Source organism: Petromyzon marinus, chromosome 21, assembly GCF_048934315.1.
Source record: "Petromyzon marinus isolate PM22_M1 ecotype Great Lakes invasive population chromosome 21, UKy_Petmar_22M1.pri1.0, whole genome shotgun sequence".
NCBI lineage: Eukaryota > Metazoa > Chordata > Hyperoartia > Petromyzontiformes > Petromyzontidae > Petromyzon > Petromyzon marinus.
In genome coordinates, this window is record NC_133687.1 from 9,051,936 (window position 1) to 9,068,388 (window position 16,453).

The following is a 16,453-nucleotide window of genomic DNA, read 5'->3' on the forward strand; positions in this document are numbered from 1 at the left end:
TATATACAGGCGTCAGGGGATGGGAAGGCGTGATGGAGGGCTTGGCCAGGGGGTTTTCTAACCGTTCTCCCGCGGTGAGGGCGGCCAGGTGGTGCTCTCCGGGCTGCGGGGGCGAGGGGTCATCCAGAATGTGCTGCAGCATCTCCTGCAGAGCGCGCGGGCCCAGCAGCTGCCCGCCCAAGTAGAGCCAGACCTTGTAGAAGCGGCCAGCGTGGTACACGCACATGTGCTTGCTGTCGTTTCTGTGCTCGAGCACGTCTGCAGAGGAAGCGTTGGAAGGTGCGAAAGAAATCGAGTCGATTTGTTTAACCAGGCGACAACTCAAAGGATGAGGAGAGTCAAAAACAAGTTCGAGTGATTTCCTGCTCGAATGATCATTGAGGCGGTGCTCGTCACCTGTTTGCGGCTCCGAATCAGCGGTGGAAATTTCATTTCATAGTACCTGGTACTCATTTAAAGCAGAGCGGATCTCGGGGAGGCCCAAGAACAGTTGAGATATTCGCTGCTAACGTTGGCCTTAGCCGGGAATCGAACTGAGGAGGCCGAGTTTGCAGAACAGCGCACCAACCACGATGTTACCACTTCCAAGCACGCGTGCACACACACATACCCGTCTCAATGCCAGGTATCCGTGTAGTGTTGAACATGCGCTCGTACTGTGCCGAGCACATTGGAATGGCTCCTTGCACCATCATCTGCATCATCGATCGCAATAACAACACTCGTCAGTGACTCAACCATCACGCTTGAACTTTGCACATTCATGCTCGACAATTCGCTCGTAAAAATTTACTTGTACACATCCTGCCTTGCGTTCTATAAATGGCTGCACAGACTTTTTTTGCCGTGATTAACGTACGGACACGTGTGAATGTGTGCAATCAAGTTCAGTTATACTCAACGGCTTCATTTCCCACTCTTTAGTTTTTCTTTTAACACTGCTAGGCTGGTTTGCAGCAGCGATTAGCGATGAAAGGCACAAACTACCACTGAAGCCAAAGGCCCACCTGCCCATAATAACCCTATATTATTGGAACCTATATTCCTAAAATCCTATGAACAGGTCTATTAAAAAAAAAAATTAGATGGGACGAAATAAGACAAGATGGCAAGACGTGAAGATATGAATCCTGGAAGAGCATTCAGGAGTTTTCTGTCCGAAATAAAGCACTGGTTATATGTCTGCGAGTACAAGCGTAAAGCTTGTAAATGTGTGCCCTGTAACGTGTTTTATTATAATCTCGAAGCCGCCACCACCCAGCCAGCGTCTTACCGGCTTAACCTCCTCGCGGTCCAGCATCCTGCGGTACAGCATCATGGCGTGAATGACGTTTGCCGCACGAGCAGCCTGCACCGTCGTGGGCTTCACGTAGAGAAAATCCTGTGCACGAGCACAAAAACATCCCCCGCCGTATCGCCTTAACAAACTGTAGGAGCACATGCTGTCAAGCAAACACCAGCGCCACACCCAGCCGCCTTTGTTTCCTCAGTGGAAATGTTTACACACCGTAGCAGGTACTACATTTTTGAGGCCGAGTCGACTCAGGGGAGGCCCAGGACTGGTTCATATAATCGTCACTGCTGTCGGCCGTGAACGAGAATCAAACCCCGGGGTTACCAGGTTCGTAGCGCAGCGTGCTAACCGCTACAACACTTGCGCACACAAATCCAAGCATGCACACACAGCCACACGTTTACAATCCACTCACCAACACCATTCATACACAGAACACTATTGTAATCTGACGAGTTATGAACGTTGTCAAAAAAGGGTGGAATACATTTTGGAAACCTCTCAATGATTAAACAACAAAAATAACTCGGATGATGCGGAAGGTGGCTCTCATAAGGGACACAAACACTGCCTCAATCCACAATTTTTAGTGTGAAAAAGCCTTGCGTGCGTTCATGTTAAGAGTGCCGCTGGCTTCCTCTCATAAACTGTAAGTACAGGATACGATATGCAAATTGTCATTTACAGCAAACCCTCGTGAAGACGGGTGTAATGATGCGAGGAGGAGCTTCCCCGGTCACGGGGCATGTCCCATACACTGCAATTGTGTGAAACAGAGGATCTTGGATGTCTGTGGTTTCACCGCATCTTTACCGTGGCGTAGTAGTTGCTGTTGACCATGATGGGTCCACGCCCACGCAGGTAGATGTATTCTTCCCACCAGTCGCTGACCTGTGGCAAGAAACACCGGTACACGCAATTATTTTTTCAAGGGGGGTGGGGGGGGGGGCAGGATGGACGCAGTGGTAACACTTACGCCTCGCAGCAAGAAGTGCATGGGTTTGATTTCCGACTTTGGTGCGATTCTGTGGGGAGTTTGCGAGTTCTCCCTTTGTTCTGCATGGTTTCCCACAGGGAATTCAAACACAGAATGTGACTGGTGTTGGCTAAACGTCCCAATACTGCAATATTACCTTAAAATACTCAATTGTGGGATTACACACAGGAACGTCAACTCCCGACTGCTCATACGTGGCAGGACACTCCTGAAGTAGAGTCTTGAGACTCAGTGAGGGCCATTCCTGGCTAAATAAAAGTAATAATAATATTTTACTTGTGGTTTATTATCTTTAAAAAGTTTGATTTGGATCTAGATATGTAAATAGCTTCGATTGACTAAACCTTGCCCCATGATATTCCAGTCAAAACCACTATCTCCAAGCCCTGTTTTGTATACTTTGCTTTTATAGACAACTTATAGCAATATTTTAAGGAGCATCTCCAATGTGCACGGTTGACTATGTACGGTGCAAAAGAAGTTCTATATACAGTAAAACCTTGGATTGCGAGTAACTTGGTCTGCGAGTGTTTTGCAAGACGAGCAAAAAATTTTAAGTAAATATTAATTTGATAAACGAGCGAGGGTCTTGCAATACGAGTAGTAACGTAAACGCTTTGTCTGCCGAGCGTCACGTGATCACAACTGATATACGAGTGCTTTGATATATACGAGTGCTTTGGATTACAAACACGTTTCCGGAAACGAATTATGCTCGCAATCCAAGGTTTTTTTTACTGTATATACATACATACATAAATAGTGAAATGGGTAAAGTGTGTATTTTCCCACCTCTTCAAAAGACATCCAGCCAGTGTAAAAGAGTAGGTCACATACTCGCTCTAGGTGCTCTCTCAAACTCCCACGAGCAGAGGCCCTTATGCACGAGCAGCGGCGTGAGCAAAAAGCAATTGCAGTGGCTGCACTTTGACCCTTTACAATATTTTCAAAGTTGCGGCAAAACGTTGCGCGACGGTTGAGGTGGCCAGCAAAAAAAAAAAAAAAAACGACTCACGTAGTTTGAGGCCCACCACGACTTAAGCTTCAGGTACCACTGCAGCTTGGGGCCCAGGTTCTTCTCAAAGTCGCGCGCGAGTCCCTCCATGCGCTGGAATTTCTTTTCGTCCAAGAGAGGTTGCACCGACTCCAGGTACTGTGGTGCGCAAAGCAGACCCGGCGGTCACTTTCGAGCGGTACAGAAACGCTCCGGACGAGTGAGCTCCAAATTCTGATTTCGTACGGCCAATGAAGGAGGTACAATTAGAGATTCAGTTCAAAGCGATTTAACTATTCAGTTGTTTTGTCAACGCATTATCCGAGCACTACGCATTGCTTTAAGTATCACGCACGCATACATATCGGGTATTTATTTTTAAAAATGTAAACACAGTTGTTGAGCACAGGCCCAAAGCCCTATGTCACACCGCCAGCAGCAACGGCATTATCACTGTTGTAATATTAAGAGTTAACAAGGTTGTTGAATTGAGCAAGGTTATAGATGAGGCAATACGCCGATGGCTTCGTATATAATGCCAAAACGGCTTTACAAACAGAAAAAAGTTCGCAGAATTTTTACAAAAATGTGCAAAGGATATCAACAACATAAAGTGAATTTCGCTTCAGGTGGGACACTTGCAATCCCCTCAGGCAGCATCACATTGTGAGCAGTTGAAACTTCCCGCCAAAAATACAGGGTGCCATCTCATGTTATCACAAGGGGCGCATTACACGCGACATCATAAGTAATGACGTATGTGGGGATGACATCACATGCAATGATGTCATGGGGGAATTGTGTGACATTATCACGTTGGCCTAAGACTCATTCTTCGTCGCTGGATTTCATCGCCAGTGCATGAACAACGAGAGGGTGGCACGGCCAGGCTAAGTACCACAACACCTGGCCGACTTTGACTCCCCAGCACTTATGTATATACACCACACCAGGTACTAATTCATGGTCGAGTTGACCTCAGGAAGGCTCGGGACCAGTTCGGATATTCACCACTTAAGTTTGCCATGAGCGGGAACTGAACTCTGGATTGGTGGGTTCATAGCGCAACGTGCTCACCACGTTGGCATTGCTCCCCACATGCATTCGCACAAGCATTCACACACATCCACGTGCGTACAATACCGAACAACCACGGGGGCCACCACTTGGGTACTCAGTTGTGTATGGTCAAATCAAAGCGTAACACGTACGCGACTCATGGTGTCGTGGACAGACGGCACGGGCAGCCTGGGCAGCGACGACTGGAAACTGTAAAGCTGAGGGTTGCGACCGGAGAAGATCTTCACCATCAGCTGCAGGAAGCACGCAGACAAAGGGCCATGATTACACCAAGGCATGCATCCATTAACAAAAAAAAAACTCTCCAAAGCGTATATATATATAAGAACAGGAGAACAGGAGAGACCCGATTGGATGAGTGCCGTGAGAGCATTTAGTTCTCACGCCGGTTCTCTGCTGTCGCCCCCTCGGTGTGGAACTCTGATGTTGGTCAAAATATGGCGCATTATAAATATTATTATTACATTAAAATGTAAGGCCCGAGAGGGCCGTCGACACGGAGTACCAGAGGGGATTTGAACTTGGCATCATCAGCAGTATAGACTTAATACCTATGACAAGGGGCATCATGAGACCCAAGCCACAGTTATAAACTTTCGGCAGAGAGTGTTAAGCAATTCCAAATCAGGAAGATTATAAAGTTCAACATTACGTTGTGTGTAATGGCCGATCGCGCTATGTGCGGTACTCGTTCATTGGCCGAGTTTCCGTGGGAGTGCGAAAGAAGCGATCTCGGCGAGCCTCACAATCCACAGTTTGGTGGCGTGGGAGATGCGTCCGTGGGGCTGGAACATCCAGCCGTGGTAGGTGAGCAGACCCTTGAGTGTGTAGCGCATGGTGAGGATGATGGCTCCCCACAGGCCCGAAGCAAACAGCACCGCGCTCAGCATCTCCTTGTTGTGTGGCGAGATGAGGCCACTGTGCACAGGCAGGCACACAAAGCATGTACACAACACACAGGGCAAACAAATACAAACACGAATGCAAACACAAAGGCGAGCGTGCACAGTAGGCCTGCAATAATTCAAGCCTGGTGACGATAAGTTACGGGCGATTTTGAAAGTGATTTGTTTGCATAACTGATCGCTCAGGTGTGGACCTGGATTTTAGATCGGTGTGTGTGGTTTAGAGGTTGTACCCGTTGGGGAGGGCATCTCGGATCCGGGCGATGAGTCCCATCGAGGGGTCCACGCGCAGGTACACACTCCCCACCGTGCCGACGGCGACCACCATCCAGCTTGATGGGTGCACAGGGTAGAGCCCTGTCAACACGGTATTCTGTGGCCCACGGGAGCACGCACACAAACACACATACATGCGTATTCAACATGTTTGAGGGTAATGAGACAACATTGTAGACGCGTGGGTAAAGGCCTTCCAGCTGCCGACCTCCGGTTTCTTGGGTTGACACGGCTGTCCACCAATGATGCTGCCGCTGCCCAAACCAAACTCTCTCTCTGCTCCTACCCTCCGTTTTCCTATTGCTGGGACCAACTCCCACACTTGCTCCCAACCCATTCCGGACCTCTCCCTCGCATCATCGCTCCTCAACCCTGTCGCCTCCCGCCTCTTGCTCCGGGCCCCGTCTACCACCAGGGTCACCCTGGAACTTGTCGATGGTGCTTCGTTGCCTTCGCCCTTGGTTCTCATTGCAGAAGGGCCTAGGCCTCTGACTGAAACGATCCCTGTGACTTGTTGGTGAACGACACCAGCCCTCTCCAAGAATTCCCTGCGACTCACTGGTAAAGGGTCCTAGCACCCCCTAGTATGCCAACCTATCCCCCAGGGGCAAGTTGGTGCTACCTTGGCTGCTCCAGCGGACCCTGGGGCTCATTGTTTTTGTTGTTGGAGGTGCTGGGCTCTGATTGCTTCTTCAAGGCTGTGCCATAATGTTTCCCTGACCCAACTCCTCCCGCGCCCCCAACCCGCCTCAAATCTGCCCCAATGTATATTAAAAGTCTGCGAAATGTCTTGCATTTAGACACTGTTATATAAATTTAAACAGTTGCATTTGACAAGGCGTGCGAGATCGGACATAAAGAAGGGCAAGGCAGGACAGGGCGGCATTGTGGGGTAGAGCCGGGCAGGGAAAAGTATAATGTATAGTCAACTCTCGATGATCTGTCCCAAATGTTTTAATGTTTATATATGTAAAGCAAAGCTGCAAAGTACAGGCCAAATTTCCCAAAACGCCACTAAGCCAGGAACAAACAGTATAATGACCTTTGTAATAGAGAGTTGACAAGCTTTTTGAATTGAGCAAGGCAAAGGAACTCGGGGGGGGGGGGGGGGAGACAAAGGGAGGGAATTCCAAAGTCGAGCAGTGTGAGGGAAGAATCAGAAGAGCATTGTGACCTGCAGTACGGTGGTTGAACACAGTATAGACGAGACGAAATAGGCAGTCTGGTAGACCGAGTCCTCAATATGGGAGGCGGAATCAAAGAGTGAAGTTCACAGAAAACAAAAAACATGGATTATGCAAACAATTGTAAATTAGGCTATAAAATCGCATTCATCATTTACCAACAGAGCGGTAGGTGAATACGCAGAAGGCGTGATAAAAAATGTTACCCTGACGTAAAGAGTTTAATTGCCGGCGTGTTTGTGGTCACGTGGGCCGAGGAATTAACGAGCGAGGACCAAGTAATAAATAGTTACACGAGCTTGCGTGGGGAAATATTTATTTATTTATTTCACAAGCACAATCCTGACAATCCACCCAGGGATAATCAATAGATCAACAGCAATCATGGTGGATGTGGTAGAGCGCAAGGTGGAAAAACAGTGCAGAGGACAAAGCGGTAAGACCTAGCAAGGAAGGACAATGTTTTGGAAATGTGACAGGGCAGATTAAGGAACGATAAGGACGAGATAAACCGAGGGATAGAAAGAGTAGAGCGAAACAAGACACGGCCCCAGTGGCAGTGCGTTTGTCGCTTGCCCCAAAGGTTTGTGGGGTTCAATCTCCTAGCTGCACTCGTTAATACTGCATGTGTATCGAGAATAAATATTCACCGTCTGCATCACAGTGGATGTCACTTTTACACAAAAGTAGAGGCCAAGTGTGCCGGCGTCATGGTCTAAATTTCCCGTGTTTGAAAATTACAGATTAATTAATTGGAATAACCAATCTCAACATCGCCCCATGCTTAACACAAACGTTTTATACAACGGCTTGTAATCCAATTCAACTCGTGAAGGCGCCCATAGTGACATCTTCGGAGAAGAAATGCCGATCGCGAGACCCATCACCCCCCACCGCTGACAAGACTAATGCACGCCTGCAGGCCAGTGCCACGTCACCTTGTGCCGCACAGGGACAGCTGCCATCAGGGACTCCCCTAGGCTAAAAATAGAAATGTGCGGCTGGCCATTGGAATGATTACGATGACAATGTGAAGCAAGGCAGGTCCGAGCCACAGCAAAACGCAGGAGCTGCCATATTTGCTGGTGCAGAAAGGGAAGGCAGCGGATGGAGGAGGGAGCAGGTACCTTGATGGAGGTGACGCGGCGCCTCCAGTTGCGAGCCCCCGATAGCCACACCTGCTTGAGCGCCTCATGGCAAAGCCGCAAGTCGATGCCATCCGGGGTCACCGTGAACTGGAAGGCCACAGCCTGGTGGGCTTCTGCCATGACCGCGGCTCACCCCACGCAACTAAACAATGAACTATTGTTTTGACTTGTAAAGTTTGTTCTTCTGTCGTGTGTAAAGAAGTTTTCCTAGAAATATTCTATATTTTGTTATATATTGGTCTTCAATGGTATAAAAGGTTGTATTTTTTGCTATGTTTGTTGATTGCTACTCTTTAAAACGTAGATGTGGTCAGGCTGAGTCGGCAGCTGAATTTCCTTCTGTGGAATAAAAAAAAACACAATCGTCACAAATGTATAAAGTTAATAAATAAATACATAGGTTTGATGAAACAAAGTAGTTACGTACTTACGTGTCCGTGCTTAATATGCGTTTTCGATTATTTACCTTCTTTAAAAAATCTGGCATGTCTCGCACCCCCAGAAAGGGCATCTCTCACCCCCAGGGGGTGCATACACCATAGGTTAAGAACCACTGCTTTACACCATTAACCATGGTTAACGACTGCTAGATAAAGGCCTCTCCAAGTTACCAACACCTCTCACAAATCTTGCACTGTATCAATCCACCAAGCACCAGCACGTGGACAAATTTCATCGCTCCATCGCCTTGGTAGACATCTTCAGACACGTTCCATACTCTTAGTTTTTTCGGTAAAGTCACGTTGAAGAGAAACAACAAAATAACAAAATATATATAAAACAATAAAAAATTCTCACGACGTTTCGACCATAACTCAAACGGTCATCATCAGGTGTGTCGGTTTGCATAAATTTATTTTGAAAACGGAATATTTATTTATATATATATAAAAATAACGTTTGCGTCACGCGCAACGATTGGCAGTTTGCCCAGGACTAGTCCATCTATTTTTTGAAAAGAGGAGGGGGGAGACGAAATTTGTTTTTATGTATGCTGTCTGAAAGCCACTGTAAGCGTGAACAATCAATCAAGAACTGAAATGATTTATCAAATCTTTCCAATGATTGCTAAGATAGAATCCATCTTCTCGGTTGAAATTGTCTCTGTGTTTGTATATGTGGATAGCCTCATGAACGAATCTCTCATGGAAGCCAGATGGCTTACAAAGAACCTCCGTCTTGGAAAAGTCAATGGCATGTGAGCCTACTGAATTAGAACAATGATCTGCTACGGCCGAGGTGTTGGTCCTACCGTGTTTAAGGTCTGCTTTATGTTCACGAATGCGGTCCGAGATATGGCGTTTGGTTTCTCCAATGTAACTACTACCACAGAGGCAACTTAGTTTGTAGACACCAGGGTATTGTATGTCCGGAATCACATCTTTTACAGACGGAACCAGATCACGGATTTTATGTAATGTGTTGAAACGGACCTGGATCTTGTGTTTATTCAAGATTTTGGAGATCTTTTTTTGTGATCCCAGCAATGTAGGGTAAAGTGATGGTTTTGAAAGGCTCCTCAAGAGGGTTCTTCTTCATGGTTTGAGTGATAGCTTTGCGGATTGTATAGTCGGAGTAACCATTAGCCCTAAGAGCTTGGTGTACGTGCTTGAGTTCACTGCTTATGTGTTCCTGGTCGGATATGCATTGGGCTCTATGATACAGAGTCTTGATGAGAGAATTCTTCTGTGATGGATGGTGGTGGGAATCCGGTTTCAGATAAGCATCCGTATGGGTAGCTTTCCTGTAGACAGAGTGGCTCATTGAACCATCACACCTGATGATGACCGTTTGAGTTATGGTCGAAACGTCGTGAGAATTTTTTATTGTTTTATATATATTTTGTTGTTTCTCTTCAACGTGACTTTACCGAAAAAACTAAGAATATGAATTACTGCAGTCACGAAAGCTTTAAATCAAAATTTAAGTTCCATACTGTACATATTCAGTTTGAAACCACAAAAATAAAAACAAAACCAAGACTTGCTAACAATGAACACCAAAGCTTATTTCAACTAAAATGTCACACGTATTGCACTATGTACTTTTTCACGCAAATATTTGCTCAACCAGTGCACGTCTTTATCGGCTTCATTTCTTCGCAAGTCGGCCTCCGCAGAGAGGCAAGTCATTACACTGACCTCATGTGTTCATTGCGGGGTGCGGTAGCGCAGTGGTTCATGCACTGCACCATGAACCCAGTGACCCAAGTCAGATTCCATTCCAGAATTAAAATCAGCAGCAAGCGGCACTTGAAGCTGTGCTGGAACTCGTCTAGGTTAACTCGGCCTTAATTAACAAAACGCTCAACAACAACAAGATGTTCGTCGGCAACCCACTGCTCTGAAAAGTAAATATATATATAAAAAAGAGGTTATGTTCTGGGAAATGGATCTTTTGCAAAGCACTTTTTCTTGTTTGCCAAATAATTTGCTTAAATAGGAACACAATGCGGTCTGTAAATATTAGCATTGGGCAGATTCTCACGGAAATTCGTCTCAGAATCTCTTCAAACAACCATCTCATCTTGACTTTCCCACGACAATTTCGGCCGGCAATGTTTTTCGCATACTTATAATTCTAAATCCAGTGATCGTCTCAGTATATTGTATGACTTTATACTAGATTAAGTTGTGTATTATAAAATGTTTATACAAGCGATAATTACGGGTTTGCAATACATCGATTACTTGCAAAGGAAGATATGCAATCTGATTTCAATGGATTATCCAGGGAAAATATTTGTACGATTTTTTTTAAGTCAAATATTAACTCGATTTCAGCAACCCTGTACATCCTAGTCCATAAACTAATCATCATGAGGCGCATTTGTGCGAAAGTTATGTTACATAGGTAAATATTACTTAACCACAATTTAACGGCGACAGGGGGCGCCAAAGTTACATAGGACGCTGCTACTGGGAAGTTGAAGGCAATCGCCCTCCAGTAACAACGAGAGGGCAGAGGAGCAACACTCAACACATCGAGCGGAGTTTCGATTTAAAGCTTTCGTGACTGCAAGGATTCATCTTCTTTGGTTCTTTCGGTAAAGTCACGTAGAATGAGAATAAAATATAGCCATTTCTGTGACCAGTCACAAGCTAATCCCTAAACTGTTTCAATGCTAAATTCTCCTGTTTGATATGTAAACCCCCTTTGTCAAGGTGCCTCACTTCTCTCAGCCAGCTTAAAAGACGCTGTGAATCTTAGCAGCGTTCATTGTAGCTCTGTCGTCCCGACAGGTTTGTTCCTTTCACCTGAAGGCCGCCGCTTGTGTTGTGGCCGAAACGTCGTGAGAATTTGTTTGTTTTATTTTATTACTTTATTCTCATTCTACGTGGCGACGTTACCGAAAGAACCAAAGAAGATCGAGCGGAGTGCCGGGTGGCTAAAACGCAGCAAGTTGGCACAGCTGGTGCATCTATCAGCCATCTCAGTCAGCCAACCCGTGGCACCTGGGTCTGTCCCCCGAGACCTTCTGTCAGCGAGCTCTTCGATACTTCACGTGGCCTCGAAGTGCACCTGGCCTGGCACAGGCGCCGTGGGGACGTCATCGTCACTTGGCGGCGAATGGCGGGTGTTGGTTATTGGCTGCACCCCAATGTCAGGCTGGCACAAGCGGCGCAGAACCCGGTGAAGAGGCTCGATAAGAGAATGTCGAGATGTGGTGGGCGCGAGAATCTATCTCGGCGATGCGAAAGCCCTTGCCATGGGATCACTATTGACTTATATTGTTGGTTCTTTCGGTAAAGTCACGTCGAAGGGAAATAATATCAATCATCATCAGGTGTGAAAACCACAGCGGGAAAATTTGAAAAAAGTTTCACATTTTCTCGCTGTGGTTTTCACACCTGATGATGATTGCTTGTGTTTGCAATCGAAACTTCGTGAGAATTTTGTTTTATTTTTATTATTGTATTATTTCCCTTCTACGTGACTTTACCGAAAGAACCAAGAATATGAATCCCTGCAGTCACGAAAGCTTTAAATCATTATTGACTTGCCCATGTGTGTCACAGCCCGAGGTAAGTTGATATGAAATAAACACGTGAACAGCAATTATAATTCCCGCCTTCCAGAGAGATAGACAAAATGTGGCACACGTTAACATAAGGAACAATTCTCACGCAAAATTAAGGATTAATACTTCCTAAATGTATTTGATTGTGACAACTGCGCCTCAACTTATCGGTGAGCTATACGAATTCGAATTGGTGGCTAGCCAAGGGTATTGCTATTTTATCCAGACAATCACATCAAAGAAGACGGGCGTGTTTACCATATTGGGATTACAATAAATGGCCAAAAGCAATGTCTCAATGTCACGTAAAACACTCAAGCGGACTGCTTTTACCATAATAATAATTTAAAAAAACAAATAATGATGCCGGAGACGACCGTTTTCGTGAATGGCGAGGGGCTCTAATTTCCACCCCACCTCCACCACCCAACTTCGAAGAAAAAAAAATGAAACATACAGAACTATATGCCAGGGGATTTGATTGGTCAAGGGACTAGACTGCAACATGGGAGGGGCGTAGGAAAGAGCTGTAGGAGGAGAGAAGAGGGCGGAAGGAGAGTGAGGTAAGCAGGGAGGAGGGGACCTGAAACCTCCCATGCCCTCTCCCCTACTTCTGTTTTTAGAAGCACGTGGCCCCCTCCAGCGCCTGCCTGCCTGCGTGCCTTACCGAGACAAATGCATTTGGACGCATTTGGGCTGCGACAAACACGGCCGAGCTGGCCCTTGTACAATCATCTCCTGAGCTGGGGGTGCGCGCCCTCTGAAATGTATCCATTACACACAGTGAATAGGATGGGCAGATAATCAAGTTGAGACAATCTAGAGACTGTGGATTTGAACAAGAGAGGAACGCACAATCGGGAAGCGTATAAGCAAGGTCGTTAAATGATAAAGTAATGGCGCACACCTTTCAATCTGAATACGAGTCGCTTGGGTATTTAATATATTAAAAACCACTTTCATATTTATGCGTGGAGAAACATATCAAAGAAACCATATAGGCCGCTTGTCTATATGCTGTTACTTATGTCGTCCGAGACGATGCTAATGATTCTTATTTTCATGGTGATATCATCGGGCAGTTAAGATGAATGAGATATCGCATTGTTATTGATAAACGGAGAAGGGGTGGGGGAGGGGGCTGAGAAGAGCAATTGTCGTTGGCTATTATTGCACCAACGAAGCTTGCACAGTCGAGACATCCGTGCACATCCAAGGCAAAGGTGATTAAGGGCCTGAGATGATCTCCCTGCGCACCTGGAGTCCGTGCACGTCCACGAACAACAAGGTCAACCACCGCCTCGTAACCCCCCCACTCTCAGCAATGTCACAAAGCCGCGGTGCACTGTGGGAGCACCAGGGGGGGGGGGGGGGGGGGGCGTGTAGTAGTGTTCAAACACGTGGGATTCGGTGCATGCTGTGGAATTTACAACACGTCATGCTTGTGGTACCTTGCCCTGCAGTCGGAAGCCAGGTTAAGAGAAGCGAATCAAGATTTTTTTTGTTTAAATTACATTTTAAGTGAAGTGAACTTAAACCAGTTTAACGCGTATGCTTTCGTGACAAATATTATCCATAGTAGAACTAACCCAAAAAAAAACCTTTCATGGATCAAAAAAAACGTTGCATATCAACCCATCACCCGAGCTATGGACGAAGTTTGCGGGGGGGGCGGGCACGGCACGGGGGGGCAACGCCCCTACCAAACTGGACACCTTCACTAATTTATTTTCAGTAGTTTACAATAAAGATGAAATATTAATCAATTATATGCGATTCCTAATGTGTGGGACAAAGCGACCCCCCCCCTTCCCCAAATATACAAGTCAAACTCCACCTATGACCCTAGCACCGATGAATGAGCCAGCAACTAGGTACACAACAGCGGCCGCGGGTGGTTTTTGCCACGCGTCTTACTTTTTGAATACAATTGTGACGAATGCGGCTGCAGCAGCGCCTTTGCTGAGATTGTACACATCTAAGCGCACGCGATATTACAAATGGCACGGTGGCATAAGCCTGCTGTGCTGGACAGGCCAAGCACATTTATTGGGCTGGATAGGGCCAAGGACATTTGTAGGACGCCACGCTTCACACACGTCAGGCCCGTGTGTGACGCATGGCCTACAAACCATTCATGGTGTCAGGTTGCCTCAAAACACGCAATTACGTAGAGAACATTTCCAAAAAAAAAAACCCCCGAGGATCAAAATACTTCGTGAAAACAGGCAAAAGCAACCACAGCAAACCAAGTGGGCCAAGCACACAAGCATGACCAAAGCAGTGGGGGGGGGGGGGGGGGCACGCGCAAATACCCCGGACACAAACACGCATACAAACCCGTTCTCGACAAGCGCAACGCTGAACACAAGACGTGCAGAAACGCCAATTCTATTTTACATGCGCCCATTTGGTGCCTTCCGAAACAAACACTGTATGGGAGTTGGCATGGCTAGATTTCAGCAGGGGACGTTTGATTTCTAACAGGGCACCCCCCCCCCCCCTATTACCCCAGGGCACCACCGTGGTTACTGCCCTGGGTCCGGATGCCACTTGCCAGCTCTGTCGACTCCAACAACACCATCAACTCCAACCCCTGTTTGAAGGAATAGTTTCCGAGTGCGCTATGTGCTGCACCACAGCAGTTATTATTTCTAAATGGCCCAGTGTTCATTAAGACCGAATTTAATCCACTGGAGAGCTAAGCAAAGGTCCGGATACAACTTTGAATGACGTGCATGACCAGAAATTAAAACGCAGGTCACACTAGGACCAGCGCACTGACATGTATGCGTGAATGATATTCGCCGTGAGCAGGAATTTAACTCGGGTGGCTGGTTTCGTTCTGCAGTGCGCTAACCACTACACTACAGCCTCCCAAATACCACACACACACACACGCATCTTAATCCACTAAACCAACTCGCATACTGTACCCAGTGCCGGATTAAGCTAGTGCGGGGCCTGTAGCGTATGTTATAAAGGGGCCCGAATTTTTTTTTAAACATGCAAATATTAAAACACACATTTTTTTACTTGCATAGTAAAGTAATTGTATTTTTTCATTTGCTATACAGCCAGATAATACGACAAATCGCTCACCTTAAACACTCAGTCGTTCATAAAAGTTGAAGGCCGTATAGTACTATAGTAATAGAGCACGTGCAGAATCACTGAACCGGAATTGATAGCTTGAAAGCGTTTAGCGCGGGGCCCTTGAAAGTGCGGGACCTGTATCATTTGCTACTTTTGCTACCGAGGATAATCCGGCACCGAATGTATCACCTCTCTCCACCTGCCAGGTGACTCGGAGGTAGAGCAAGCGGCTCGCGACGGTAAAATTGCAAAGTTCAAATCCTGATTTGGTGGGTTAACTCGGCCCCCATCCCTTCCTGGGTTAATAAAACGAGTACCATATTCTGGTGAAGTGCAAGAGTGATTGTTCTATGGATATTCTTCACCCCCATCCTCAGCAATGTGGAATTTCCACCACTTGCCGAGGATTGTAAACAGATGAGCGCCCGTATTATACGACACAGACCAATTGAGACCATTGCCTATCATCTCCCAAGATATACACAGTAATGTTCAAAAGCTTTAACAAATACACTGTGCGACACACACGCACGCGCGCGCGGGCAGGCAGGCAGGCAGATGCTGACCCCGCTTGCGTACACGCAAACACAATACACACATTTCGGATACAAAGACGTGAGAAAACGTTGAATGAGCACGTGGCCACACACACAGAGGAGAATGTTTCCTCTGTGGAAACGCATGACACGGCGCGTTCCCCCACTGCAGCACTGACCCCTCACCCAGTTGTCCACGTCACCATAGTGCTGGCCTCTCTCCAAACAAGCACATGCTCGCAACTCGCCCTCGGCTCGCTTGCACTCGATCGCTCACGTAAGTCTGGGTCACATAAATAACCATTCACCTACTAACTGCAAACAAGTCTGGCTCACAAAATAACCACTCACCTACCACCAACTGCAGCTGTACTCAGCACACCTCCATGGCTACCAACACACGGTCACCGCATCACGGCGCTTTCAGATGCGTTTCTGCGGCCGTCTGGAACGCTCTACCTTCCAATATTAAAAATCCACTGGGAGCTATGCACTTTTGAACCTAGGTTGAAAAGTAATTTCTTTAGAAACTGCTTTGTGCGATTAATTTGTTGTCCTTCCCCCGCACCTCCGATTAGCACGGTTGGCTACGTACGGTGGAAAAGAAGTTCAACTTACATGGAGAAAGGCAACCCCCCCCCCCCTGCCCTCTATTAAGGCTGCCACCGTGGCAGACGACGTGGCAGTGTGACCAGCACCAAGTCCGGCTGCCATGTCTCCCCAGTGCTAATGGTTACACAGTCAGCTGAGTACTCATATAAAGCAAAGTTGACCTAGGGGTGGCCCAGGACCGCTTCAGATTATAGTGACCGATCTTGGCTGTGGGGTGGGGATTGAACTCTGGTCGCTGGGTTTATAGAGCAGTGCGCTGACCACTAAACTACCATCCCCAACCACACACACAACTACCTACATGCACAGC

At 46.8% G+C, this 16,453-nt stretch overlaps 1 protein-coding gene across 2 annotated transcripts in view; it reads right to left on the reverse strand.

Annotated features, from left to right (window-relative positions):
- LOC116944425 (carnitine O-palmitoyltransferase 1, liver isoform-like) overlaps window positions 1-16,453 on the reverse strand; it is a 42,038-nt gene that overhangs the window by 13,027 nt on the left and 12,558 nt on the right. For both annotated transcript variants that reach the window (XM_032958025.2, XM_076068530.1), the window contains exons 2-10: window positions 7,858-8,217; window positions 5,504-5,643; window positions 5,112-5,283; window positions 4,497-4,598; window positions 3,307-3,444; window positions 2,108-2,185; window positions 1,274-1,381; window positions 611-695; window positions 63-258 (exon numbers count right to left, since the gene is read on the reverse strand). In XM_032958025.2, the coding sequence (XP_032813916.1) occupies window positions 63-258; window positions 611-695; window positions 1,274-1,381; window positions 2,108-2,185; window positions 3,307-3,444; window positions 4,497-4,598; window positions 5,112-5,283; window positions 5,504-5,643; window positions 7,858-7,998 (1,160 nt within the window). In that variant the 5' untranslated portion in view covers window positions 7,999-8,217. The remainder of the gene's footprint in view (window positions 1-62; window positions 259-610; window positions 696-1,273; window positions 1,382-2,107; window positions 2,186-3,306; window positions 3,445-4,496; window positions 4,599-5,111; window positions 5,284-5,503; window positions 5,644-7,857; window positions 8,218-16,453) is intronic.